This window comes from Melospiza melodia, chromosome 11, assembly GCF_035770615.1.
Source record: "Melospiza melodia melodia isolate bMelMel2 chromosome 11, bMelMel2.pri, whole genome shotgun sequence".
Lineage (NCBI taxonomy): Eukaryota > Metazoa > Chordata > Aves > Passeriformes > Passerellidae > Melospiza > Melospiza melodia.
Window position 1 is genome coordinate 8,207,706 of NC_086204.1, and position 27,803 is coordinate 8,235,508.

The 27,803-nt window shown below is 42.8% G+C and overlaps 1 protein-coding gene across 1 annotated transcript in view; it reads right to left on the reverse strand.

Moving 5' to 3' along the window:
• RGL1 (ral guanine nucleotide dissociation stimulator like 1) overlaps positions 1-26,330 on the reverse strand; it is a 52,309-nt gene extending 25,979 nt beyond the window's left edge. The window contains exons 1-4 of the mRNA XM_063165461.1: positions 26,245-26,330; positions 25,373-25,483; positions 6,289-6,497; positions 1,337-1,414 (exon numbers count right to left, since the gene is read on the reverse strand). Coding sequence (XP_063021531.1) covers positions 1,337-1,414; positions 6,289-6,497; positions 25,373-25,483; positions 26,245-26,271 — 425 coding nt within the window. The 5' untranslated portion in view covers positions 26,272-26,330. The remainder of the gene's footprint in view (positions 1-1,336; positions 1,415-6,288; positions 6,498-25,372; positions 25,484-26,244) is intronic.
• Positions 26,331-27,803: the final 1,473 nt, after the last annotated feature.

The window sequence follows — 27,803 nt, forward strand, 5'->3', positions numbered from 1 at the left end:
AAGAGGGAAGAAAGCACAGATGCAGCAGGAAGCAACTGACAAGGCTGGAAAATTGTATGTATGCCAGGAGGAAAACACTTCCACTAAAAACAAACAAAGAAAGAAACAAACCAAAACAAACACTCTCCTACTAAATGCTATTTGCTTGCACGCACAGGTATAACTAAAAACTGATGCATTCTGCCCAAAGCCCAAGTGACAGAGGTAACATCAAGATTATTTTCACCCCTTTTCTCTCCATCCCATCATCAAAGTCCTCTGGGTCCACAAAAAGGCAGCTGGGGGATTAATCCCACCATGGTTTATACTGGTGAAATTAATTCCTCACCCCCAGTATAAACCCTTCAGCTACTCTGCAGGAAGGGTACAGCTTTAGCTCATGTTTTATGACTGAGATCAGGGAATGTCAAATGGTTTGCCCAAAGCTGTAAGAGACCCTAGAGCTCAGCCTGGATGGAAGTGTGGGAACCACTGACTGACTGCTTTTGCTTCTACCAATGACATAATGCTGCCTCCCTGGTGCCTCTAACCAAGTTTCAACTACCAGCTGTTCTTTGAGGAGTTCTCAGGGCAAAATGGGAGCAAAACATTTTACCAGTCAGGAGAGACTGAGGGCAGAGCTCCTATGTCAGGTCCCACGGGGCAAGAGGAACAGAAAACCAGTAATGCTGACAAGAATCAAGCATCTTCATTCTGTAATCAAATATAACCATGCATGCCACAGTGCATGCAAACCACAGGTGTCAAAGTACAAATGCTGATGACCTAAGGCACATTTTACACCCAATGTCTAAAGATAAAACCCCAGGAGGATAGCCAAACCACCTTTTTCTCATTTAAACTGCAGTTCAAAACAGCTTTGCTATTTCTTTTGCAAATGAGGATGACCTCAGAATTTAAATTTCACTCTAAAAGCAGCACTGTAAATCACAGGGCACTAACAAAAAAGACCCACGCACACACGTTGCCTGAGTCACCCTCAGCTTTGCTCTGAAGGATTGCTGTAATGACAAAAAAATCACTCATAAGCAGTAACCACTTACTGCCACAGATAAGGCAGAGGAAACAAACACTCCTTGTTTGTTTAATCAGCAAAATGTTGGCCTAGATGTGTTCATCTCATGTTTAATTCCAAAACAATTTCCCTGCAAAAGATGCCTGGATTGTATTATTGGATATGTTACAAGACAATTGGCACTTGGCCTTTCCACAAGCTTGTTTAAGCATGCAAACAGTGCTGTGGATTTTCAACAGAAACAACAGCTCTGCTGCTTGCATCCTCCTGCAAGACCAAGCCCTGCCTGGGGCTTGCTCCACAGTGCAAATCCATACTTACGCCCGGAGTACCATCTCAGATTCCAAGGAATTCAGGTTTGCCACTTCTCCTTGGCTTGAGGTCTCCAGGTTTCCAAACCTGAAAAAGGACATGGATGTTTAGAAGAAACTCTAGTGAATAAAAGCAAAATCCCAAATAGCATAATTCAGATACAATTACCATAAACAACTACAAAGCACTTCCAGCTCGAACTACAAGGAGTTTTAACAGGTGGGCAGAATTAAGAACCTTGAAGATTATTTCATTTAGGAGGGAAAAAATCCTGAAGAAACAGCCAGTATCATTCAACCTAATTTTTTAATTTATATGAAGCAGCCTGCACAGGAGGAACCAACCAAAACAGTATCTTTGCTCACAGCTGCAAAGCTTTCATTCCATCCTTTCCCAGGGCAATATTCCAGTGTGCAGAGAGACTGTGACACAACCACCTTCTCCAATCCAGCTCCTGTGTCTCTAGCACCTGCCATCCCTAACAGCTCCAGGTGTTATCTCAAGGCTTCCTAGGTGGCAAGTGCTCACTTTGTGCCCAACTCCTGATATCAGTGAGAAAAGCCCCCGATGCTGTGAAAACACCACTGGAAAAGAGGGAGCCATGGGCACAACTCCAACAGTGCCAAAGGGAAATCTCTCAAAGGAAACCCTGTGCCTTGCAGGCAGGATCATCCACTTCATTTTCAGCGGGAGTGCCCATTGTTTCAGATATACAGCTCCATAATTAGCCATGAGGAATCCCATGGCTCCCTGCAGGCAGGTTTAATGAAGGTGAACGATTACTCACTGTCCAGAATAAGACACGCTGATTTTATCCATTTAAGTTTACACATCTCAATTGATTTGAAGAGTTAAAACAAGTGCATCCTTAAGTGTTTGTGCTACAACAACTTGGTATTATCAGATACAGAGAACACAGTGAGCTGTTTCTGTCCTGAGTGTTCGTGTCAGAACTGTCACAAACTTACCCAAAACCATTTCAATGGATCAAAGGAGTGGTAGTTTTATGCTCCCTTCAAGGACTGGTCTAAGACTTCCTATATATGGATCACAGACATGTTGTTAAAGGGAGAGGATTTCACTCTCCACTGCCATCTACTCTATAAAATGCCCAGAACACATCTTAGCCAGTAGACAAAAGGCACTTTCCCCCTGCCAGGGAATTTTTTTGAAATAAAATTAGATTTTTATGTTCAGTTTTCAAAACTTGCAGTTAATTTTTTGAGGAAAATTTATTGAGATGAGTCCCAATGTCACTGTCATAGTATTGCATGAAATATTAAATATGTCTTTGCAGAACATCAGGCACTTGTGTTTAAGTCCCACTAGAGACACAAGCTCAGTTTTACAGCAGAAATCCTTAAGACAGCAATAAAGAGCAGGCACTTTTCTGTGCAAAACTGGAAAAGGATACAATGCTTCCTCATGCTGCCAGATGTAAATCTCTGCCTATCTCTCATCCCTCCATGAACAACAGGTCATTAAATACGGGTTAGGAGGAGTTAACAACACAAGTGATGTGAGGACCAACCTCTCTGCAGCCTTCCAGCACTCTGTTCTCACCAGCCCCCGGACAAAGAGCCTTTCACTGCCCAGCCTTGTAGGAATGCTTTGCATACAAAAAGAGACACGAGAAACAAAAGGATCCTGGAGCTCACAGGACTTTTCAGCCTTGCTTGGCATTTGGGAAGTTACAAACTGCACTCAAAGGGACTGACTAAGCAAATGAGACCAGAATGTAATGGGTAACACTGAATGTTTAAATACTGGAAAACAGACTGGAAAACGCATCTCTGTTCAGAGGGAGGGAGGAAAATACTGTGAATAACTCAGAAATAATCAGGAAAGTTGGTCTCTGTAACAGCCCCAAACAAAACCTTAAATAAGCTTGTAAGCATTGAAACAAGCACTGTGGAAGGCCAGATCCTCAGGAAAAATAAGGTGGTTTGACTCCTACACACATGGAGTCATGGAAGTGAAATCACTTCTCTAGCTGAGTAGACCAGCCACCTGATATAAAGGAAAGAGATGAAATAACAGATGCTACAGGAACAGCAGTGAGTCAAACACCACAAAGCTGCTGTCCCAAAATGTGTGGCTCTGCTACTGCAGGACCCATTCCTCCAATACTCCCCCTGTGCCTCCTGTCCTTTCCACTCACCCTGCAGCAGACCCTCCTCCTGCAAAAGGAATGAATGGGAAACATAAATCTAACTCGTTCCTCACTGTCATTGCCCAGCTCCAGCTCTCCCACCAAACAGTCTCAATTCCCTCTCTGTGAACTGCTCCACACAGGGACTGGTGCTGCCTTCTCTGTGCCTGTGCCAAGCACAGCACACCTCCACTTCTGAGGAACACGGTTATCAGGGCAAAATACATTATGGAAGAGAGGAATTTGGCCTCCTTCTAACCTCATGTGGACAGCTCACCACCTCTGGCTTCCATCACACTTTGGAATACCCCCCTGGGTATTCCACACTGTATCCCACATCCAGGGCCAGGAGGAGCTGCTCTCCTTCCCTCCAGGAACTTCCATGGAAAGCTTTCACATCAAAATGCCACCAGGATCTTTTTAACTCTCCCTGCCCCCTTGTACCAAAGAACTAGAAAACATCAGAATGTACAGTGTTAAAAGCTTGGCAGATTTCCAAAGCTGTCTGCTGCACTTGGATGCCAAACTCCCATGAATGCTAAAGGGATGTGGATGTTCAATTACTCCTAAATAGCTTTGGAAACACAAATCATCCCACTCTCACTTCTCAACATACCAGTCAATGCTCAAGATTTTGTCCAGTGACTTCTAATTTATCTTAAAATAAACCTTTATAGCATAAGCTGGGTTTGTGTAACACATTCATCAGACAATTCTGCAGCACTGCATCCACATCAAATCCAGCAGAAACTGAATGCACTGGGCTTGAGGGGGATCCAGCTTCCACAAATACACTGTGGAGAAGGTTTTTCAGTGAGTATGACCCTACAAAATAAAACATCCTCCAAATGACATGGATGATGTTCCCTCCTCCTCTCTCCCAAGGAGCTGCTCACCTGTAAAATGCTGGAAGGGCCTTTTTTGATCTGGTCACATCACTGTTCTCCCTTGGACCAAACTCAGAGAACTCAGCACTTCCAATTGTTCCCTTACTCCACAAGCCTGCTCTATCCCCAGGAATAAGAGACAGGGCTCAAGCTATTCAGATGAAACTAAAATTGACAACAAATGCCAAAACTGTGCTGCCTTTGTTTTGTTTCAAAGAGATTGCCTCCTGCATTATTACTTCACTGGCACACAAAACAAATCACAAATTATGCACTGACACCCACTTTAGTCTCTGATTATTAACAAGTATCACTAAAAACAAAGTTGCAAAAATGCAAGTTCTGGGCTACTTAATTAATCTAGAGATGAAAACCAGCTGGTTAAAATCAAATACTATCCATCTTCTTTTCAATTTTTTCCTTAAAACATCTGCTTTTCTTCACAAGTCCATATTCCTCAGCTACATGTATATCGTTCTAACTTTTATAGCTTAAATTTAATCTATATTTTCTCCCAAGCCATAAAATTCTAGACTATCCATGATACACAAAAAGCCAAGAGAAACATCCATGGATTCTTAAGCACCACACTCCTGTGATTTGAGAGAAGGGAAGGAAGTGTAACCTCCTAGGATTTCCTGTGGATCCTCTCATGTATTAAAAAAGGCTGGGGGTGATACTGATAAGATCAGGCAGCCCATTCCTCTGAAGGGGAAACTGTAACTTGCTCAGAGAGGTACACAAGCCAGCAAGATCAAAAATGGGCTCAGAATAGAGAGTTCTCTTCTATGCAGACAGTTCTCCTGCCCTCTCCAGACATTTTCTTTAAATCAGTGCGAGAGGAGGAAGTCAAGGCCAGCTTCCTTAGAGCCTCAATGTTTTTATATTCTTGTACCTATCCACTGTCAATTTTTATAATTTCTCACATTCTGAACCAGAACTGGGATGGACTGAAGGATAAAGCACACAACAGTCAATGTCACTGTAACCAAGTCTGCTCTTTTCTCAGCTGACTGCTTACCTGATTGTCAGATTATTATTATTATCTTTACTAATTGAGCTACACAGCTTTCATACAAAGCAGCCAAGACTGTCATTTCCAGATAGAAAAGAAAAGCACAGATAATTTATCAATGCCTTGTTCTTTATCTACCTAGTGGGAGATAGTACAAAATTAAACCCTAGCAGCTCTTTTGCCCCTTCTCTGTTCTAATTACTTCATGCCAGAGCAATCATTTCTGTGAATCACAGATTTTGAAAGTGCAACAAATATGAACTCCTAAAATAAGAGCACCCCTGACCCAGCCATGTCTCAGAATTTAGGGTGAGAAACTAATGCTGTGTGTCCCAAGCATTTATGCAGACCCAGCTGCCATGAATTAACAGTCTGACCATAAAAGTTATTCTTGTAACATTTAGCAGTTCTTGGGCTGTCTGCAGAAATTTATGGTTGCATATTCATGTGATGTAATAGAACAGGAGAGCAAATTCTTTCTTCTGTTTCTACAATCCCTGTTCTGTATCAGCAGCCCCCAAACAGAAGAGCTAGGTCCAAAAATACTGGTAACCAACAAAATTTTGGAATCTATTCTAGGTATGACTTTGCAGCCCATGCATTCTGTTGGTTTTTTGGAGGAAACTTGAATTAATTTTGCTGTGCTGGTCCAGCTGGGTTCTTCAGCAGCCAGACATGGCACACTTTCCTCACCTATGCTCTGATGAGTGCTGGGATGTAAGCAGCAACGCATTTATAGACTGGATCTTTATGCTGAAATTCTGGATTTTGCAGTATTCCTGACAACAGGTTATTAAATCCATGCCCACTAAAAGCAAGGGAAGAAGTTCCTGACAGTTTTCCCCTGTGGTGTAAAGGATGGGGAATTTCCATTTCCACTGGAAATTTCCACAGCAGTGGCTCTTACCTGTCCAGAAGAAGCTCCAGCACTGCCCTGGGAGAAGCAAAGGCCCTGTATGTTGCAAGGAAGATGCTGATGTAGGAAAAATCTGCATCTCCAAAAGCTGTGAGAAGGTTCTCCACCAGTTTCTCCAAAGTTCCAGCTTTTATAGCCCTGATCTTGGATGTTTCATACTGCCTGACAGTGTGCTCTGGGGGTAACTGGTCTCCTTCACCCTACAAAAGGAAACAAAAAGCACAAAAATCAGGCAGGAGGCAGATCCCTGACACAGATTAAATCCTATCTTTGCACAGGAATTGGCCATCACCACTTAATAAATTATTTTGTCAATTTTTGGTGTTCTCCAAGCACCAAATGCTGTATCAAATAATGGGAGTTTTAAAGTAACTTTATTTTAAAACATTTCTCTGACATGCTCAAAAAACCATTTTACAGTGTGTTCACTATCAAGTCATGATTCCACCATATATTATTATCTAAAAGACAATCCATTATCCCACAAAGAGTAACATTACTGAAGGGAATAATAAAAGTGATAATTCAGGTGTTTCATTTAACTCGTGAATGAACATGAAAACTGACCATAACTTAAGCACTGGCATTTGCAATTCCCTTCCTGAAAATACCATCTTTGGGGTGTCACACAGGACGCAAGGTCAGAACATATTTGGTGCAAAAACATTTCAAGATGCTTTTTGCAGGGAGGGTGTCAAGCTCATCTTGCAAACAAGACATTCTAACATTCCAGTTTTCTTAGAAATTCCATTTGGCACAGTACTTGTCCATAAATCTAGGGTTTGGGATTGTGTGTGGGTTTGTTTTTTAAACAGCATTTGTTTTAAATGCTTACAGTCTGTTTTGAATCTGAAAGAAAAATTCCTTAAATTATGTCATTATTTAGAGGGCAGTTCAGAAAAGTATTTTCGTGACTCTATTTTGTAAAGTATGTGGGATAAAAAATGGGACTATAAATAAAAAATGTCCAATATTTACTCAAACATCTTGATAGTGTGGGCACAAATACAGCATGTTAATGACAGTCACTACCAACCCTGGCTCGGGATACCGACAAAACAAAAGGAAAAAATAATCTATTAATAAGATAATTTAAAGAAATACTCCACCCACTTCCTATTTACATCACTACCCTCCACTGCTTTGGAATTGTTTCTAATAGACATCCTTTCCAGTTTTAAACAATATGGATGTCTTTAACACCATTCTAAAGTTCCGTCACTAATATTATTTACAAAGCTCTGCTATCTCATTTCACAGCTTCATGAGATCCACCAAACCCTTGATGCAACATTAAAATACAACATTACTGTCTGTATTACAAAACAAAAATAAAAAATAAAAACAGACTAGACAGAGAAATATTTTGCTACATTTTGTTCCACAGATCTTTAAAAGGCGTATAACTTGTAAGGTGTCTGACTTAAAGGTGCATCTGGAAATATATGAATTACAAAAATGAACTAAAGGTGTATGTGGAATTACATTTGATACTGTCATTACAGGAAAACTATTAACAGGATATGTTGTCATCACTATGTAGCTCTCTTACATTCAAATTTCCAAGCAAAACTTGGTTGCATAAAAAAAATTTGCAATTTTCTTGCTGATACAATTGTGATACACTTTTGAAGATAACTAGTTACACAATACAACCACTTTCAGAGAGGGAATAAAGTCTGCACCACTGTATTTAACTCTTAATTTCTGATCCAGCAGACTGCCCCACTCACAGTGTAATGGTTTATGGGCATATTTACTCAGGGCACATAAAACCCTCTCATTCTCCCATGTTAGTATATTCAAAACGAGGGCAGAATCTGCTTCCAAGATTGATACACACACAAAACTTTCCACTAATTTCAACACTACAACTTCCCCAAGACATCATGTTGGGAGAATGTGAAAAAGAAACAAAACCCCCAAAAAAATCCCACCAAAGCTAAACAAAACCAACCCAGTTTCTGAAAAATCTAAAACTTTGTCAGCAAAACATCAGACTGTTAGAAATCATTGTGAGAGTTCTGGGATTGCTTCTATTTGTATTATTCTAGCAATTCTGCCTGTACGTTTAAAAGGAAAAGGGACTTGGCAGACAAGCTCAATAACAGGCTTTGAGAACAAGGCCTTGTGGGCTGAGTTTCATGCTAACAGGAAACTGCTCAGTCTGGATTTAATCAAGAGGGCATCTCTCCACTGACACAAGCAGGCTACCCAAAGGCAAAGGAGTTTTCATGTTTGCCTTAGAGCTCTCTGCTCAGAGGAACACTCTACTCAGTGCCATGAAAAAATGCTCCTAAAGCTCTCTGCAATTTCTGACAGGGGTGCATGGTGACCACAGTTAGTGGTACCAACAAATGACACCAGTTTTGCACTGTTTTGTGCACCCAAAGAACAAGAAAAGCTCCCCAGCACCTCTTTGTCTCCTTCACCACTGTGTCCAGTGGTCTAACACAAACCTCAATACTTCAGGGCTTCAGTAACATTTTCTTGGTCCTCTAAAATGAACATATATGGCATTTTATAATCTGATTTATATCTTTTAAAATCTCATTTTGATTTTTCAGGCAACAGATTGTAACCTTGATAATCTGCAAGAATAAGTGATGAGCAAGTAGCTTCCTACAAGATAGACAGCATCTTTCAAAAACAAATGTAGAAAGATTAAATAGAGATATATACTTGCAAATCCTCCGTTTCTGAGGTTGTGTGTGTACTGATGGAGTGTAATTCCAACAACTTGACTAACCCTTGGCAATGCTGTACCTTCAGAGGGGCCCACTGTCTTTAAGGTGATCATCTTACAGCTCTACAGCACTAAACATTACCTACATGCACAGTTCTTGCTGAAACAGGAGAGCTCCATGCACACCAAAACACATCCAGGCTGAAAAGCTTCCTCCAAACATTACCTGTTAAGCTCCAGAGGGAATGTAAACTAAATATAAACACTACCAGTGCCTAAACAAATGCTACAGCCTAGCAAGAGGGATTAGAGACTCAAGAAAAAAAGGGAAGTTAAAAGTCTGATCAGTACAGAACCAGGCTGCTGCCCAAACAGATATACAAGAACTGCAGTCATTGTCTTAGAAATATCACTGGAAAGAACTGCTTTCACCAAAAAAACCCACTGCTCTGCACAGGTTTTTTTCCAATGCAAATATTATCTGTTGAGATTCTGGAAGTGAGAATCATGGCAAGAGGTCCATCTAATTGTTTTTCCGTATACAGACTGGAAAAAATACGAAAACAACTGGGATGAACAATAAGAAAAAGACGTAGCAAATATTCTTCAGGCTCAGTCATTTGTAACATTACTACTCCACTACAGATTTGTTTCATCAGAAATTCTGCAGTTTTTCTTCCAGAAGCATCTAACTATCACTTTAAGTGCATTTTTACCAATTTTGACAGATTCTTAAACGCTTTTCACTTTCCTTGAAACTTACAGCTTTTCCAGATGGAGAGTTTTCCACTGTTTTTATTAACTTATTGGACAGACACCCTAAGCCAGAATAAAAGCGCCTGAAGTGCAGTAACTTGTACATTAACTCAAAATAAAGCACTCTAATCAAGATTCCCACTGTTTGTCTAAATATGAGTCTGCTTTAACCTTCTGAAAGTAGAAATTAGATGCTCTTTGTGATTTTAATCTTATTTTTTTTCACACTGCCTCCTTACACACAGGTTCTCTAACACATCTTTAATATCTACAATCATTCTTGGGGGAAATAAAATAAAGGGGGGAAAAATCAAATCATGGCCTGATTGAACTTGAAAAGCTCCATATATATATATATTCAAATATAAGCATCCATAATGTCAGTCTAAGAGACGTAAAGCCGAAAATACCCTTTATTTAACACGCAGACACACATCGCTGAAGAAAACAGCAAGACAGATGAAACAGAAGTTGTTTAGCTGTCTTAGTCAAGTATTTCGGTAAAGAACAACTGCAAAGACAATAACAATTTTAGTGACAAAGCGTTTCCCTCCAACAAAGACCTCGATGGAGTTTTTAACCGAGTGAAGGAAGCGGGATCGCACTGCGGCTGCCAGACAGACAGACGGACCCACAGCAGCTGACATTCATCTGCACCCAACCCCACCGCATGACTGCCAAACAAAAAAACCCTCTGAGAAGTGCCGATTTTGCCCAAACAATGCCACATAGCAGTGCCTGGGCTAATCTTATCAAACACAGTCACAAGTATTCCAAGTGCTTTTGGGCCAGGCCGTTCCCATCCTGGCCACCTCCTGCCCTCAGCTCTGAGGGCCCGGCAGATCCAACACTGGCCAGCTCCGAGCACAGAAAACAGTCTGCATGGGAAAAATTGTGAATTTGGAGAAGTATTTCCAGCCTAGGAAAGTGCTGTGCCCAGCTGCCAGCACAGAAAACAGGCTGCAGGGGCAAAACTGCAAATCTGGAGCAGAATTTCCAGCCTAGGAAAGCTCTGTGCTGAGCTGCCAGCACAGAAAACAGGCTGCAGGGGCAAAACTGCAAATTTGGAGCAGTAATTCCAGCCTAGGAAACCTCTGTACCCAGCTACCATCAGAAAAAACAGACTACATGGGGCAAAAGTGCGAATTTGAAGCAGAATTTCCAGCCTAGAAAACCTCTGTGACCAGCTGCCAGCAGAGAAAACAGTCTGTAGGGGGAAAACTGTCCATTTGGAGCAGAATTTTCAGCCTAGGAAACCTCTGTACCCAGCTACCATCAGAAAAAACAGACTACATGGGGCAAAAGTGCGAATTTGGAGCAGAATTTCCAGCTTAGAAAAGCTCTGTGCCCAGGTACCAGCACAGAAAACAGGCTGCAGGGGGAAAAATGCAAATTTGCAGCAGAATTTCCAGCCTAGGAAACCTCTGTGACCAGCTGCCAGCAGAGAGAACAGTCTGTAGGGGGAAAACTGCAAATTTGGAGCAGAATTTCCAGCCTAGAAATCCTCTGAGCCCAGCTGCCAGCACAGAAAACAGTCTGCATGGGGGAAAATTGCAGATTTGGAGCAGAATTTCCAGCCTAGGAAAGCACTGCTGGCAGTGCAGGGCCTGGGTGGCCAGCAGCGGATGTCCTGCAGACAAAGGCAGATGCTTTTATCCTACAGTGCACTTGGACATGAAACGAAATAAAATTACGCCAGAGCTCTCCACAGAACTCTCTTCACTTCAATAACTCTCATTTCCTCGTTTTGGATACTGTTAAAAAAACAAACAAACAACAACAAAACCAGACCAAACAAAAACCAAACAAACACCAAACAAACACCAACCAAACAAAATTAAAAAGAAACACCAAAACACCTACGCAAAAACCAGATTTCTGCATACTGACTGCACCAAACTCAGAAACCAAAATAAGTTTATGAACTCTTTCCTAAGCTCCAAAAAGGAGGGGGATTCCTGGATTTCCAATGCTCCACCCTTTTCCTTTCCTTTCTTGCCACATAAATACCCGTTCTTGGCAGCGACCCAGAGTTTGCAGGACCAATTAATTCCATGATCATGACACAAAAGGCATTCTTGTTTTCTCCTCTGAGCTCACAGCCTGGCTGGTATCTGTCTGAAGCTGGCAAACAGTCACAAAAGCTGTGGGGCAGATTTAGAGGGGAAAAGAGAAAGGGAAAAAGCCTCTTACACAAATGCTCCTGCTCAGTTTGAACCTTTTCATTCTGACACCTTGCAGCTACTTAAAGACACTCTGGGCAAAATAAGAAACAAGAAATAAATTCTGTGGTGCTGAGCTGTGCATTCTCACACCTTCTGAAGCGATGCAAATTTTGACTCCTTTGGATATTGGTGAATTTTGTGGGACCAGCTCTACATAAATCAAAGCAAAAGTAAAGAAGCCTAATTCACAAATCACCTCCTCCTGTATACATCTAAAGGAGTTCTAGCAAGTGCAGTACTAAATTGAATCTTCAAAGAGGTCTAGGTTAAAATGGCTTTGTGCAGGTCTTACAAGTGTTGGAGCTTATCCAGCCCTGGGAACATAAAAATTCTGAATTTACCCACTCAGAAGCAACTGTGCAGCAAGGAACACAGCCATATTATTCACTGAAAACCAAGTCACCCAGGAGGTTCACTGCGCAGCATACAAGGTTTATAAATAAAGAAAAAAATCACCTGAACAGCTCCAGATCTCCATCTCTACCTTGTACAATTTATGCATTTACCTTCTCATCACTTCCTACCTACAAGAAGTTCTCTCTTCCTGCCTCTCACCTCTCTTGCTAGAAAGACCTTTTACCAAAACCAATACAAGACCTCCCACCCTCTTCTCTCATCTGACTTGGGGTCATCATTGAGTTAGCTGAACCTGAATCATCAGATTATTGATGTTTCTTTTTTGTTTGTCATGTTTCACAGATCTGCAGTTCACCATAACCCTGTTCCCTCTTAGGTATGCCAGGGATGTATTATTTTCATAACTTGTATTATTAAATATTTCTTGTGGTGGTTTTGATTGGACACTGAAGCTTAGCAAGTTCCTAATTTGAAACTGAGAAGCAAGAAAAAGAAACCAGTAAGTCAGGTAAGACTCTTAGTCATGTGCATCTTACATTGTCGAAGGTAAGAACTGTCATCAAATGACATTTACTACAAACACTCTTGTAATCCAGCAAATAAATGTGTCCCACAGTAAGCATCTTCCAAAGCCCTTCTGTATTAGAAGAAAATTATTTGTAAAACTCAGTATCCTCCTCTCTTCAGTGCCCAGAAACACCAAAATGTCCAATCTCCAAACCAAGCAGTAAATAAATATTCAAAATAATAAACAGCTAAGTGAGCAGAGCACCAGGATGAAGGCAAGGAAATGGGTGCCCATTCTGGCAGTACAATCAGCTAATTTTCTAAAATATTTTGAGTTCTGGAGGCAAAGGAAGCGTTACACAGAGTCTCCCTGAGAGAAGAGCTCTACAGAGTCTCCTGGGACTTGCATAAAGCAAGCAGTAATTAGTTGTGAAAAGCACTAACAGCTTTTCCAGGTATGGATTACAGAAGGTCCTTAAGGAGGTAAAGGCAGCTGGGGCAGCTCCCCTTTGCCCCAGAAACTGAAATTACTGCTTCTGTTCACCGCCTTTATCTTAACTCCTCTTCCTCCTTCCCCCCATCTCACAGCTGCCAGTCTGCCCTGGAAATCTGGAGGTGCCAAAGCACCCAGGAACCTTTACTGGGAAACATAAGGGAGAAGAGGTGCTGAGCAAAGAAAAGGACTATAAAGGCGGCAGACAGCTCCAGGTTTTCACTTGAGTCTGAAACAGCTTCTTGTGATTCTGATCACAGATTACAGGGATAGGTACAGTGCACCTGCCATCTGACAAATACTGACAGGTTCAATCTCATAGAACAGCAAATTCTGTACTTCTATGCAATATTTCTAAGCTGCCTTGATGTAAAAATGACAACTCTATGCCTACCCTAAGAAATGCCAGAGGAAAGCTATTATTTAAATGCTTTTTGTGAAACAGTGGTCAGCAAAGCCCTTTGCCATGTTTCTTTCATGAAAAATGCTGAAATATGCTGTCATTTTTTAATAAATACCAAGCATGGCAAAAAGAGGGGATGATTGATATTACCACTAACACAGATTTCATATGGTATCATGATTTTTGACTACCAACAGAATACTTGTCCTGTGACAAGTCACACTATTTTTTATCTCCTTCCAGAAATGTAATTTAAATTAATTGTGGAGCTCATCATCACTTTCTGCTCAGTCAGTAGAAACAAAGAAGGTCCTGTATGAGGCAGCAGGCAACAGTGCTAAATTCAAAATGCATTTAAGGATGCCACAAGTAATAATTCTGTTGCATAATAGTAGCACAAATGCATATTACATAACCCAAAATGCTTTTATTCATCCTAATTGTATTGTTGGCTTTCCTTTCACGCTGTAAAGCTTGCTCAAGCAGTACACAGAAATTAAATTTATACCGAGTCAGGAAATCAGAGTAAACTGCCACTTTATCCAGTGTAAACAACAAGGAAAGAGTGATAAATTACTAATAGTATGAATAGCTGGAAATTAAAGCTGTAGGTGAGGGGAGATGACATGGCTTCTGACAGAGGAGAAAATACTTAGCAGAAGACTGATTCATATTTTAAATAAACTGAACAAGGTATTTTTGTGGAACAACAAATACCCAAGAAATGCTGTTACATGTTTCATAATAATTAATTATTATTATTATTAATGTGAGCAATCCCTAATGCCAATTTTTTCTAAGCTTTTAAGAAGAAATGGGTTAGCAGTCAGTAACCACTTTTATGACCATAGCATGGAAACATACCTAAACTACATAATAAACTTCATTTCCATGGCTGTGCTTTTTACTACCCTTTGTTTTGAAACTAAGAGGCCTCTTCGGGGTGGGATCTGAGTGGAAAAAGCAGTAATAGGAAGTTAATGTTTCCTAATATTAAGTGTTATCAGCTTGAATATTTATTTATGTGCAGAAAGAGTCCAAAAATATTAACTCAACCATCAGTCCAGGCCAAACTGCATTTTTCCTATATTATCTAGACATCACAAGGGATGAGGCATGGTATCTCCTGGTGTTCCTCTCCTGCACACACATTCCCCTACAGAGCCAGGGAGTGACTGTGTTTGGTCACACATGTGTGTGCAAGCCATGGCCACATCCTTGTCCCAGCTGTACAGGTACTTTATGACAAATTCTGCATTTCACAGGACCATTTCACAGATGACAACCACCACACACCTACACAAATGAGTGCATCCTCCTGACTGCAGCACCAGTGGTGAACCCTCCTCTGCTGCCCAGCACAAGCAGGGCGAGCTGGCCCTGAACCCTCTGCAGATATTTGTGTTTTGGTTTAAGAATGCTCTGTTGCACTTGGACTGAAATCCTTAGGCAATAGACATAAATCAAAACACATAATTATGTGGAAGTATTGAGTCAGAATGCAAAGTAAGTATAGCTTGCAAGTAAGAGGAAAAGAAAAGAAAAAAAAAAAGCCAGATAAATCAGAAGTTGTCCACATTAGTTTGATTTTTCTTCTTTTTTGAGGGAGTTGTTGTTTAACTACCCACCAGGAGTTAATAGCATACCTCTGCTCTTCCCTGTCCTGTTCTCCCTGACCACCTGATGTTTTCCTGAACGAAGTGCCTGTTTTTGCAGGAAGAATGCAAGCCTCATGCTTTAAGTAAGTGTGCAAGAGTTCATTCACATTTTCTCTGCTCCAGAGAGCCAGGAGCCTGGAGCACAGCCAGAATCAATCCAAAGCACTCCATGGAAGGAATGCAAAGGCCTAAGATCTGCCTTCCAAGTGAAACACGTTGCTGTTACTCATGGGGCATTTCCAACAGCAGCACAATGGGCTGCCATCTCCAAACTAAAGACATCAGCCCTGCCCTAAAGGGTTTCTACTCTAAGAAACACAAAATGCATCACAAGTACAGCCAGAGATTACTACAAACCAAGCAAATAAAAGCAGCGGAATATCATCATAATAATTTTCTTGCTATATTTGCATGGAATATTAAAGCCAGGTTTCAAATGTACCACAGGAGCATTTAGTTAATTAATTTATTTTGCACTGAAGACAACAGCTAATCCAGATGAGTGCACTGACTTGTTTGCATCCCAACACCAACACATCTCTGAAATGTTATGAACCTCATCTGACAAGTTCTATCCACAGGAATTCTCCAAACAACTGAAGGCCATTCTGCACTCAATTTGATTCAAAACAAAAACTCAAGCTTGTGTGGGGCATGAACTACATTTAGGAAGGAATAAAACCCCAGGTAGCTCTAATATGATAGTCTATTTCTGCTTTAGGATTTATGGACACTAACACAGAGCCACTGGGATCTGGCAGCCTAATGAGATCTACCACAAGTCTCCAGTCAGAAGAGAGACTGTGGTCAGAAGCCCAAGGGCTATCTCAAAGCATTCAGTCATTCCATACTGTTCAGTCATTCTGAGATCTTTCAATGGAAAATGCCCCTTAGTAATAAAAGCATGCTGTTTTACTTGCACAGAGAGCCCATGCACTCCCCAGAAAGAAAGAAACAGCTACTGGGTGGAAGAAAGGTTGAGTCTCCATGGGGAGAAAGGCAGTACAAAGCAGGTGAGGGGGTGGGAGGGGAAAAGAAAATAATCCTTTAAACTGCTTTCAAACCAAAAAAGGTGGGAAGAATATAAGAGGAAAAAAATAGATGAAGTACACTATAGTAACAGGATTACTCCACAAAAGCACTTGAAATGCCTACACCTCCTTAGTGCCATTGTGGCCCAGGGGGAACACTGGGGGCTGATGTCAGAGCCATGTGCAGGACAGCCAGGGAGGTGGCACACAGGAAAAAGTCAGAACTCCATCAGTCTGCAACTCAGAAGAGTAAAAGGTCAGTGAATGTCACCATGCAAAGCTTCACACCTGAGGTGGAGTAGCCAAAATCTCATTTTGATTGCCAAAACTGCTGAAGGCAAGCTACACTCTGATCTGCAACATAGGGTTTATGCAATGAAACGGAGATAAATGTGAGAGGCCAGAAAAAAGGAAAAAAACTCTGCTGAAAGTCCTACCCTCAGAGGTCCCACAGTGGCACACAGATCTGAGAAAAGACCTGAAGGCTTACAGTAGGTAGAACATTACATATTTCAGCACAACGATTGGAAGTAACAACAAAAAGCAAACAAAACAATGTCTGAGGAGCCCACATGTAGAGTACCCTGCTCTGCTCAAGCTGCCTCATTTTAAAGCAGCTATTGTGAAGATGAATGGGGGAAAGCAAAGGGCAACCCACACAATTCCTGCTTTTGCAGAGTCTGAAACTGCACAGATGTAAACTTTTGCTTTACACACATAAAAAAGAGCAGGATCTGAGCACCCAGAGTTCTCCTTAACGAGGAGGAGGCTGCAGGGCTGCTGGAAAACCAGCCCACACCAAACTCCTGTACCTTGTGGCAATATGGCCCTGATACCTCCTGGGCATTAAAGTCCTCATGATTCTTTTGATAAGTACCTGTGTTCAATCTAATTCTCCCTCATTAAACATTTGCTGCAAACAAATTGAAACTAGAACTTTATAAACAGCCACACATAATAACTGCCATTTTAAACCAAACTAGAGGCTTTCCCTCCTCAAACCAGATGCTATAGGGGAAAGTGAAGAAATAACACACATAACATTCAGAATTTTCTAAGCTTCACACATAACATTCAGTATTTTCTAAGCTTCACTCCCCTTCCCTGCTGTAACTTAATATTTGAGCTTCCTTTCACAACTGCTGTTGCATGGGGGGCAAATGCTTCCCCAGAACTCTGGACTCTCAGAAGTCCAGGTCTTCTCCCCAGGTGGTTTTAATTATTTCACTTCTGGTCCTAAATTGTTTCCAGGTGCTGCTGTGCCTGGCTAAGCAGCTGCTCCTCGCTGCATGTGTCACATGTGAAGAAGATATTCATATGATAACAGTGTGAAGCCACTAAATAAATATTACCATGCAGCTCTGGCAGCTAATCCATCTCCCCCGACATTTTTAATGGTTCAAACCCTTCAACAGCCTCAAAACCCCAGCCTTTTTGAAGTCACATTGTCCCAGAAACTATTTTCCACTTCTCCAATGAAAGGGGAATCTCCCAAACCCAGGCCACAGCACTGAGGCTGAATTTTAATCCCTACCCAATCCCACTTTTGTGCTGTTACATTACAACATCCAACATAATCAGTCTAGAGAAAATCTGCAGCCATGCTTTGAAAGTTATTTGGGTGAAAGGTGCTGTAAGAATGCAAGACCATTATCTCTTCACTTGGGTGTTTCTGCTTTCCTTGCAGTCCCTAAATTGTCACCTCTTGGTGGCATGGTGCTAAACTGAACTACAGTATTCAGACATTAGCATGAGTTCAGTTTGGTCCAAGGTAAAAGGATTTCCATTAATAGTAATTGGATTTGCATATCCAAAACACAGAATTCCTCACTGTGGCTTTAATACTCTATTTAAATTAAAAAAAAAAAAAAAAGAAAAAAAAAGAAAAAAATTAAAATGAAACACACATCCTCATAATCAATAAAATTCTTATTTCATAAGGTGTAAAAACTTAACATAGACTATAGTTGAGCCCTACATGCTAGTGTACCACCCAGGAAGAATTACAAGTCACTTTTGAAGAGCTTGTCTGGCCACTGCACATAGTGCTTTTTGGGGTGAATCCAGGGCAAAAATACTTCTGGGACACTGCAGGAGCAAACTGTGACACCTGCCCAGAGACAAGTGCTGGTGAGCTGCTCAACCCTTCAGGAATGAAGTTCCAGTTCTTTTTAGGAATCATCTTTCACAGTCTCTGATACTATATTAATGTGGTATTAACACTAAGACATCACACCCCCTTTGCCCTTGCTTTACAAGGCACTACACAGTGACACACAAAGGCAAGGAAGAGCAGGATCCACACCTAGCATTTATTTACCCTGTTACACAAAATAACCCTGCTTTCTCCATGGGGCTAAGCCATGATCTGACTGCTTTGTGCTGGCTTCTTCACACAGGTGCACCCCCTTAGAGCGCTGGCTAAAGGAAACTATATATTTAAAAAACAGCAGGAGTAAAAGATGCAAGTTCAAAGCGTGCATTTACACACTTGTTTTTAATTAGCTTTACTAAGGTTAAATTTAAATGCAAGTGTGACTAACATACATGAAATGTTTCAGCCTGTTCCTTAAATGAAGGCATCAAAACCCCAACAGTGAAACTAATGATTTCTCCAGGGCTGCTCTCTGCGCAACATCTCAGTCCAGTTCATGTGCTGCATCTCACAGCTTTCCGATGACACATAGCCACATTCCTTGCCAACTCTTCCTTAACCCAACAAGTGACCTACATCTAGCATTCGGAGAGAAAGTGCCAGTTCCTTTGCACAGCAAGCAAAATTTGGGGCTTAATCCTTTTACTTACAGCTTCTTAAAACAGCAAGCAAGATAACACTCAGTGATGTCAGCAGCAAGACAGTTAAGGCACTGGAATTTAGGGAGAACCTGTAGCATCCAAGTGGCACAGTTTAAAAAAACAGTCATCCTGGCTGTCAGAGGAATTCCCAGGGGAAAGCAATTACAGCACAGGATGTCATTCTAATCCTGCATGTCACAGGTAAATGCCAAGGGCAAGTTTTGTCCTGCAAGTTTTGAGCAGGCTGGCTAGGAGATACCCTAAATGCAGATACACACAGCGAGTGCAGCAACAGAACAGTCTCCAGCAGCTTTACTCAGGAGGCTCCCTTAACCCTTGTTATTCCACTTCATGTAAGAATCCTTAGCAAGAGGTGCCCCTGCACAGCCCCAGCAAGGCAGGCTGGCCCTGTCCCTCCCTTGTTCCTCATGGCTGTTGCCAGAGCATCCCAGCCCTAACTCAGCCTTCGTAGCACCAGGATTAAAGCACTGCCACCCTGTCACGCTTTGGCAGCTTGGAGTGAGAGGTTTTACACTCCACTGAGAGCTTAACATTGTGCTACAAAGCCAGTCACCCTTCTAATTATGCATTTTGCATTTGGAACTGGCAAAGTAATGGACAGTAATCTTTCAGGCTTCCTTTTTAGAGCTCTTAATAGGCTCAGTTTCCATTTTTGAGTGTCTATTGCACACACAGCCTCATTAACCAGCTGATGACTGCATCCAAGACTGCTACTGGGGATATCCCTGCAACCTAAACCAGGAAGCCAGGAGAAAAATATTCCATGAGAAGTCATTAATAAGGGCTATGGATGGTACCATGGTACTATTATGCCCACATGAAGGAAGGACAGGAGGAAAGAGCCTACTCCAAACCAAAACACAAGCTGAGCGAGATGCCAAAGCTTTCTTCTGGATAACTGAGTACATGTCTATAGGTAAAATCATTCTGTTCCCTTGAATACACTACTGTGTGGGTCTCCAGCACTCAACAGGCACGCTCCCCCCAGCAAACCCAATGTGAGCACACCCCATCCTTCTCCAAGACAGCTCTTCGGAGACTTTGGAGTGGATGATAGCACAGCTCAGTTTCCACAGGAAGCCTGTCAGCTGCTCGGGAGATGCTTTTCTGCTTCTGCCAAATACACAGCCAGAGCTACACCCTGGCCTTGCTCTGGGCAGCCAGGACAGGCTGAGGGAACCTGATTTAGCAGAGGGAGGCTGCTTTAGCCAAAAGTGACCAACACATGCTCTAAATCAAGAGACAAAACAGCAATCTGCAGCAAGGACAATGATCAGCCCAGCCCTTGCCTGCTGCTTCCACAGGAAACTGCACTTGACCAGAACATCTGGGATCTAAGGGTAAGATGAAAAAGAAATCACAGAGCTGGCTCAGAAGGGCAAGTGGGAGGGCAGGAGCAGGCTCAGAGAAAATGCAAGGTTTTACTTCTTCCTAAATGTTGATGATTCCAGGCACCACTTAAATCTCAACCCATAGTTAGGAGGTCTGTACTGGAAAGAAAGAAATCCAGACTAAACCTTCTTTCCTGCCATATTGATCAAGCCAGAGAGATGGTTGTGTCCCAGGTCCCAGCTGGGATACAGATTAGTTAGCCACAAGTTTTTGCAATGTTTTTCTGTCTGAACTCTCCAGCACAAACTTCCTGCCAATGTATGTGACTGTGAATGTGTTCAGAAGCCAAACTTGTGGTCACATGCAGTTTTCAGTGCAAGGCAATCACTCACACTAAATAAAAAAATATAAATAAATAAAAATTTTTAAAAAATATTTCTAAAACACCACAAAATTCCCAGAAAAGGTAATTATCAAATAACAGTAGTGCTAAGAATGCACACAAATATTAAGTGATAGATTTGCTACTTTTCAGCTTTTCCCTCTTTCAGCATTTTAAGGCACTGAAAAGCACCCTTCTAACAGCAGTTCATTGACAATTTTGGAAGAATATATTCTGCTATACACCCAACATTATAATATTAAAGACACTTTAAAACAAGCTATGTTTTGCTTCCATCTCTGCCTGAACAAACCCCAGAGCCATAAGTTCAGCTGTAGCCAAAAAGAGAAAGCAAAAAGTAAAAACTAAGTTTCTAGAATCTCCTCTAGATGTGTAATCCATGCCTAATGAAGCCAGGCAGCTTGGCCATAAGTGAGCAGACTATTTGTCTGTTATTTGGGTATTTAAGACTCAAAGGAAGAGGAGTCCTTGTCATCCATCAGTAAAGCAAGAAACTCGATGGCAAGGATGGACTCTGAAAGCTCAGCAACCATTTCAGGAGTGGGGAGTCAGCACTGAGGCCTGGGGAGCTCCAGTTCCCGGCTGCATTTCCTGTGACCTGCCCACTGAATGCTCACACACTGTAGGTCTCCTCCTCACTCCTTCCCAGATGAAGGGCTCTGATAGGAAAGACATTTGCAGGTATTCAGGAGCCCCTCGTGTCTGAGCGCTCATTCCTGCCATTCCCTGCTCTCCCGGGACAGCGGTGCCCCATCCCTCCCTAACTCCTGCAAGGGGCAGATAAAGCACTCCGGCCACTAACACGGGGCTCGACAATTGCCTCTTCACAGCACTTCAAAACCTCTTTGCTTTTGTTTTAGTAATCTTGTCTACCCTCGCACACCACACCCGTGCTTCTATTCTTCCTGCACCACTCTCCTCCATCTCCCACGAACTTCTCCACCCGCTGCTGTTTCCCTTCTCTCCTGTTTCCCATGGATCGCCGGCTGGAGTTCACCTCCCCTGGCACTGTCAGCACATTGCTCCACAGAAATCCAGGTATTTAGCGGCTGACCTACTCGTACATCCAGAGTTTGGCTGTCCTTTCCTGCTTCTGGCTGGAGCATGACTCAGCTCGTCTCTGCCACTGCACGGGTACCGGGCTGTCAGCTCAAGACCAAAGCCCCCCCCAAATATTTCTCTCTTGTGCTTTGGTGCCTTTTCTCCACGGACAATAGCACCATCCTCTTTGACATCCAGCCTCCCTGTGGGCTGCATTCACATCCTCAGAGGGAAGCCGAATCCCATTTTTCAGGTTCTTTCTGAAAATAAAGTTTCACAACACAATATTCTCTTTCTAACTACATCATTCAAATTCTTTGCTGTGCTCCCAAACCTTCCCTTCCAGTTACCAATATGCCTTTTTCTCTAGCCTGACATAATGCCATTCAAACTGATGATTGTCCACCCCAAATCCTCCTCATCCACTCTTCTGAGTGTGCCATCTCTATGTCCAAATCTCTGCTTCTCCATCCTTTTCTCTCACAAAGATGTCAGGCCGTGTACCTCAGCTTCCATGGTTTTTGTAGATTGTTCCTCTCTCTAGGATCCTGGAGACCTCTCAAAATCTATCCTGGAGACACCAAAACCCACTTTATTTTCAAGAAAAAATGCATTCATGCTTTCTCTGGTTGAATCTATTGTGTTTGGGAGGGATTCTCTCTCAACATTTCTAGAAAGCACACTTGATTTTTGAAGATTTGATACCAATCATCAGCTAAGATGTATGTACAGTCAATCCTCTTTTAATATCACGTCTGCACATTCTTTTAAGTCAAAACAGTGCTTTTGTGCAGCATCTCTCACAATACTGAGCTCCCACTAGAGCTTTTAATATTCCCTAATACTCTAGTGCTTAAAGTCTTAAGCTTCACTAAATATTTAGTGACTGAGTATGTGGTGACAAAAGCAGTGGCTGTTATTGGCATCCTTTGATGTCTAGTATTAAATTTGAAGCTAAGAAATTCAGTGATTATCCAAAAGCTTCACACTATTGAAAGTTTCAGAACTGCTGATGCCTGCTTAAGTCACAGCCTGTTTTTCTTTTTCTTTTGTTAGTTGTAGAAGTTTGAAACACAAGAAAGGCATTTCTGTATTTCAGTAGGCAAGTGTTTATGGTGCTGTAGCTGGAATCTTATGATTGGCCTTTAAACAATCCATTCTCTCATCACAGGGCCAGCCATCCAGTGACCCTGGATGGGTTCTTAGCATGGAGAATCTTAGGGAAGGTTTATTAGACTTGACCTGCCACAAGAACCCCAGCGCTTCAGAAGGGGTCATACTGCTAAGTGGACTTTTACAGGACACAAATGACATTGAGAAAAAGTTTTTTAAAAATTAAATCCAGGCATGCATATGATCAGTAAGTGAGTTACTATGTTTGTCACTGTGAAGGCTCAATACTTGCTGATGTACAAATAGGTTGTCGACCTTGGGTCTTCAATCTAAGCCTGACTTAGAGCACCATCAAAAAAATTAAAATCAACACTGCTAAATCCAACACCTTGTTAATTTAGTGCTAATGAGTTTCAAAGCATAGAAAAAAAATCATAAACCCATATAAACTCCAGATTAAAAAAAAACAAACAAACAAACAAAAAACAACGAAGTCACCTGATGACAGTTCTAAAAGAGACAATTTGGCTCTTCAAAGCCAAACTGCTGGGGGCAGGGATGGCTCTTCATAAATAATGCTCTGGGTTAGAGGCTATTTATTGATTTCAGGACCACAAAAAAAGCCATTAATAAAACAAGATCACAAGAAGAGCTTAAAATACTTTATGTTCTGAAGAGCTTAAGGGAAACAAACAGCCCACATGTTCCAAAATATTTTTAAGTAATATACACAAGATTTGGGGGTTTTTGCTCATGAAAGTGACTGGACTGGAAGCTGAAGTTACAGATTTATGCCCTGAACAGGTGTGAATTTCTGACACATTATCTCCTTCCCCACAAACATTCTGACCTCAAAAAACCAACAACAGGCCCAGGATCCTGACAGTCACTGCCCTGACCCTGCAGTCCCTGGTCCTCCTATTGGGATGGGCAGCATCAGCTGTGGGGATGAACACAGGAACATACCAGCTCCCTTCCTCTGAGAACAGGACCAAGGCCTAGCAAACTCCTTCTATTACAAGGAACAACACAGCCCAAGCAGGCCAAAAAATTCAGACTTTCTTTGTATTCAAAAAACAGAACTTTTCTAAACTATGTTTATGGGACACACTCAAAATGATCTCCACGTCTTAGACAAAACCAGCTGGGAAAGTTGCAGGAGCTCAAATATAATTGGTAGTATTTTCCTGGTAAAAACAGCAGGCAGAAATGGGAAATCTGCCACCCAAAGGAAGCAGATTTGAAATTATCTGTTCTGATGAGTACTCTGTGTACCTCTTGGAAACACGGGAAGGGGAGACTCTAAGCACTATCTGCATGCAGGACAGAATTTGCTTATTTCTCCTGACGCTGGCTTCAGCTCTGCTGTATTGCTTCATGTCACAGGGGCTTCACAAGAAAATGACTGGATAAATCTCAGGGCAGTTTTAAAAGCCTTTAAAATATCAACTTGGATACTACATCAAGCCAACTTCTTATATTACTGCCTTTGATCCCAAAGGAAAAAAAATAAACATAACAAAATACTATGAAAGTTACAGGCATCTCCTGCAGACCTGGCCCCAGCTGCCACAGCTGCACTGATTCCAATGAAGTGAGGACATTTTTTATCAGCTGGGGACTTGGCCTGATAAAGGTGAAGGCACTCAGCAGCATGTCAAATCAACTGTGTGCATTTAAGCTCATTTTACTCACCATTAAAGCCTTTGTGCTTTGAAAAACAGTACAGAGCTGTAATTCTTACAGAAATGCAATTAATTTCTCATCTGGCCAAGAAAGCAATACAGAAATAAGACCCAAACTAAAATTCCCTTAAGGTCAGAGGAAGTTTTGCTGACTTTGAGAGGCCTTCACCAGTCAAAACAACATAACTACTTGTTTGGAGACCTGAGATAGGTTCCTAACAGCAGAAATGAGCCATAGTCCAGTCTGAAAGAACTGTTCGATGTTCAGCTTCTCGGGCCATAAACTAAGATCCTTGTCTCTGCACCAAGAATCACCTGATACAGGGCCACAGCTGGTCAAATTGTTTTTACAGGTCAAGAAAAGAGGAAGAGTCAACACAAGGAGAGTGTTATTTCAGATGACCCAGGCAGACTAGTTCAGTGTTTGGTTTGTTCTTTAAAAAAAAAAAAAAATAATGAGAGCGGCCAGTGCTGGAAGTTAATATTGTAACAATTGCTGTGGAATTCAGCTCCCTGGACGGCTCCGAAGTCCATGAGCAGCCCTCCCCACCGTGCTAGCCTCACTTACCCCCAGCCACCTTGCTCCTTTGTTGGCAGCCTGCTGAATCTGCACTTTTTTAAGGGTGACATTGTAGACGGCTCCGTCTTCTACCTCTTCACCCCCGTCCTGAAATGTGGTCTGCCAGGAGAAGGAGAAAGAAAAATAAGATGAAAAGGAACGTTCTCCCCCTTCTACTGACCACAATCAGTCCCAGGTGCTCTGCTGCTGCAGGCAGAGCAGAGGAGATGGGCAGCACAAAGTAAACACAGCAATCAAAGCAATCCAGGATACCCTTAGGTTGAGGGAACACTGGAGATATTCTTGGCAAGCTGTCCTTTCCTGTGGTATCGAGGTACCCGGACTTTCCATTTAACTGTTTTTCCCAGACCAGCACATATTTTAAATAGTTGCATAAAGTCTTCTAAGGAAAGAGTTTGGTTTTGATTAGCAGTCGTCTCTTTCCTTCCCCCCTTTTCTACAGCAATTAATCTCTTTGGCCTTTCATTTAGGGAAGGATTCGCACTTTTAAAACTGCTGAATTACTTCGGCACACAGCCTTGAATCTTTGAAGCTACAGAGCGTTTAAAACACAGCGACATTTTCACTCTCTTGAGAAGGAGAGATTTGTGATTTGCTCTTCCAAAAACCTACTATTTCAAGAACAAGAAAGAAAAACCAAGCAGCTTTAGAGCCGGGGGAAAGCGGAGGAAGGGGGCACAGCATATCCCGGTACCAGGCACGGCATCGGCGGGCACGGCACGGCCGGCATCGGACACGGCACCCCCGGCACCGGGCACGGCATCGCGGGGAGCGAGCAGGGCACGGCTGGCACTGAGCATCGCCGGGCAGCGGCACGCAGGGCAAGGCAGGACACGGGACGGGAGGGGACAGCCGGTTACCATTTTCGCTCTCCACAGCAGTTTCATCCTCGGTGCCTTGCCGGGCGCCGGGTCGGACGCGCCGCGCTTCGCCCGCCGCGGGCCGGGCCGAGCGGAGCCGAGCGGCCCCCGGGCTGCGCGGGAGGGCCGGGCCGGGGGAGGGACGGACGGACGGACGGACAGACAGGGGGAGGCGGCCGCGCCTGGCGCCGCCCCGGCCCGGCCCGCGCGGGGTTTCCTGTTGATGGTCCCGGCGGAGCGCCCGGCCCGGGCCGGCCGTGCCTGCGCTGCCCCGGCAGCCCCCGCTCCGCGTCCGGGCCGGCTCCCGGGGAGGCGCCTCCTCCTCATCTCCCTGCCCTGCCCTGCCCTTCCCCTCCTTCCCTTCCCTCCCTTCTGCGGCGCCGGGGAGCAGGGGCGACCGCGGGTCAGGTGTCCGGGCTGCCGTAAGGAAGGAATTTTAAGCTGTGCTTAACTTTAAAAACTTACTTCTGCCGCTTGGGAAGTAAGGAAATGAAAGGTTTTAGTAAGCTCTGCCCGGCAGTCGCCGACTCTGTCCTCATTTTAATTCTATATCTCTCACAAAGAAGCCCCCATGAGCCCCTCTGTGGATGCTATGGCTGTAGGCACTTGCGACGATCTCAAGACACCCTAAAACTCGACTAACTTCGTTGCCTCCTGAGCTGTCTTTAATTACCTGCTTTTTGGAACTTAAAACTGGGAGGCTTCAAATGCACAAATTCCCGAGCAAGGCAACGAAAGTGCTAAGAATTGAAACAGAGCTCAGACCTCCCAAAGCCCCACACTAACCTCCAGCATGTTCCTGGTTTTATTTCCATCACCTGAGGAGCGCATTGCAGGCTCTGGAGCTGTCAGCACTTCTACCTCTTAATGTGAGAAACCAAACATAAGCAAGGAATATTATTTTCAGCTACGAAACCAAGACTGAGCTGTGTGGTCACAGGTGCCCTGATCTGGTCACTTGCCAGGCTGTGTTTTCAGTTTACATGTGTGATCATGAAGTGGTCGGCAATAAACAGATGTCAATAACCTGACTCAAGTGTACTGCACTAAATAATTGAAGTGTAGATTTCCCAGAGCCCTGTGGCTTCTCCTGTAAAACTGCAAAGGGCTTTCTGAATGCTTTAGATTTTACAAACCACTCTTCCACATCGTAATTTTAATGTGCAGAAAGTGGAGTGTGCCTTGAATCCCTCGTGGCCAGCCCAGCAGGTGTGTGAGTACCTGCGGAGCAAATTGCCATTGAACAGGACCAACATAGCAGCATATGCAAATGCACATCCAGACACAAGAAATGCAACACCACAGCCAAAAAATTACTCTGAAATAAAAGCTTTTTTTGTGATATGATGTCCCGGTGCCACAGTACACGCACTACCATCACTTTGGATGGCAGTCACAGAGCAATGGCACTTACTCTATTTCTTTACTAAAGAAAATGGCAGTGAGTTGATACAGTGGGAAGGAGCTCCTATATTTGATTCAATTTAGCTTCTCTTAAATCACATGTTTCAGACTGGATCCTTACAGAACACCTTATGGACAGACAAGCTCAGGGCTTT